This window comes from Emys orbicularis, chromosome 1 (assembly GCF_028017835.1).
Source record: "Emys orbicularis isolate rEmyOrb1 chromosome 1, rEmyOrb1.hap1, whole genome shotgun sequence".
NCBI classification, from domain to species: domain Eukaryota; kingdom Metazoa; phylum Chordata; order Testudines; family Emydidae; genus Emys; species Emys orbicularis.
In genome coordinates this window covers 366,203,173-366,205,165 of record NC_088683.1, presented here as the reverse complement: position 1 = coordinate 366,205,165, position 1,993 = coordinate 366,203,173, and the positions used below count along the sequence as shown (strand labels likewise).

The following is a 1,993-nucleotide window of genomic DNA, read 5'->3' as shown; positions in this document are numbered from 1 at the left end:
ACAATTGTCAGTGTCCTTGCTACTAAATGCTACTAAAGCATTTCTGCTTGTTCTGAGTTTTTTATCTTAGCTGTTAGCTAAATTTTAACTTTTGCCTAGCAATATCAATGGGCCCAAGAGCTTAACAGGTTTCAAAGAGGGACTGGATGTTTACATGGGTAAGCAGAAAATCCAGTTACAGTAGTAAGGACTAAACAAAAAAGCTCTTAGACGGGATCTAAACCTTCCTAATTTATACTACAATATATGTCTAATTAGTGGGTCTTGGGAAGAAACTTTCCTTGGGAGCAGGTTATCTCATAGTTGCCGATTTCAGAGCTTCTTTCACCTTCTTCTGAACCATCTGGTGCTAGGTATTAGATACGAGGCAAGATGGACTACAGGTCTGATCTAGTCTGGCACTGCCTATGTTCCTATCGATGGTGTAAATCCAAGACCATGCTTTAGCTTATCTTCCTCGAGCTCCTCGGAGTCTCTAGACTTGCACTGAGAGCAGAAAGATGTCTCGTTAAATATCATCCAGTCTCCTGTTCTTTCTCCTTTCAGGAAGGAAAGTTCAGAACTCCTCGGACCTGCCCAGTACATTATGTCAGCTGTCAATGACACCAACTTCAACTCTGCAGTGTTCCTTCTCACCGGGATTCCTGGGCAGGAAGACGTCTATCTCTGGATCTCTATCCCCTTCTGCTTAGTATATGTGATTTCAGTAGTAGGAAATTCAGTCATTCTGTTCATTATAAAAACAGACTCGAGCCTCCATGAGCCCATGTACATTTTCCTTTCCATGTTGGCCGTCACAGACCTTGCCTTATCGATATCCACCATGCCTACAACACTGGGTATATTCTTGTTTAACTCTAGGGAGATCAGTCTGGATGCTTGTTTTGCCCAGCTGTTCTTCATTCACTCACTTTCATTCATTGAATCATCGGTACTCCTGTTGATGGCCTTTGATCGATTCGTTGCTATCTGTAACCCACTGAGATATGCTTCTATCTTAACCCTGCCGAGAATTGGAAAGATGGGACTGGTGTTTGTGCTAAGAGGGGTGTCTTTAATATTACCACTCCCCTTTCTTCTTAAACGGTTCCAATATTGTCGAGCCAATGTCCTCTCCCATTGCTACTGCCTGCACCAGGACGTTATTAAGACAGCTTGTTCGGACATCACAGTCAACTACATCTATGGCTTCTTTCTTACAGTCACCGTGGTGGGGCTGGATTCACTGTTCATCTTCCTCTCATATGTGATGATCCTCAAAACAGTGCTGAAAGTTGCATCCCAAGTGGAGTGCCTTAGGGCCCTGAACACATGTGTCTCCCACCTCTGTGCTGTCCTATTCTTCTACACGCCACGGATTGGCTTGGGTGTGATACACAGATTTGTGAACGACTCTCCTCCTTTGCTCAACCTTCTCCTGGGCTATATCTCTCTGTTTGTCCCGCCTCTGATTAACCCAATTGTGTACAGTGTAAAAAGCAAACACCTTCGAGCAAGGATAATCAGGGTGTTCTTCAAGTGAAGGGTCAGTTCATTGCTTGGCTCCAGCCCCAGTGACATGGGAGATGAAAAACACGGGCCATGACCACCTATTCTATTCAGGACCTTACATCCGAGATGACATGATCTACTGAACTCCACTCTGTAAAGAGAGGTTCAGACGGCGTATAAGGCCTGGAAGAATGGGAGAGGGGCTGGTGAGGGAGGCTAGAACACTGGGGGAAGGAGACCAAGGCAGTTAGCAGCTTTTACAATGTGTCTGTGTTCATGGAGAGCCAGGGGACCAGTGTGATGTTTGCTTATAAAGAGCTGTATCGTTGCCTGCTCCGACCTCAGGATTCCTCTTGATAGAGTCAATAAAGACAAGGGATGTGGATGTTGTTTCCCATTACACCTGGCCTGTCCCTGTTCCGTCTCTGGTTAAACATCCATGAGCCAGGGAAAAAGCTGAGAGCTGTTCTTCAGTTCCGGTCCTCGCCCTTCCTGAGCGCTC

At 45.6% G+C, this 1,993-nt stretch overlaps 1 protein-coding gene across 1 annotated transcript; it reads left to right on the top strand.

Annotated features, from left to right (window-relative positions):
* Positions 1-586: 586 nt before the first annotated feature.
* LOC135895407 (olfactory receptor 51G2-like) lies at positions 587-1,522 on the top strand. The gene has a single exon (XM_065423514.1). The coding sequence runs from the start codon at positions 587-589 to the stop codon at positions 1,520-1,522; it is 936 nt and encodes a 311-aa protein (XP_065279586.1).
* The last annotated feature ends 471 nt before the right edge of the window (positions 1,523-1,993 follow it).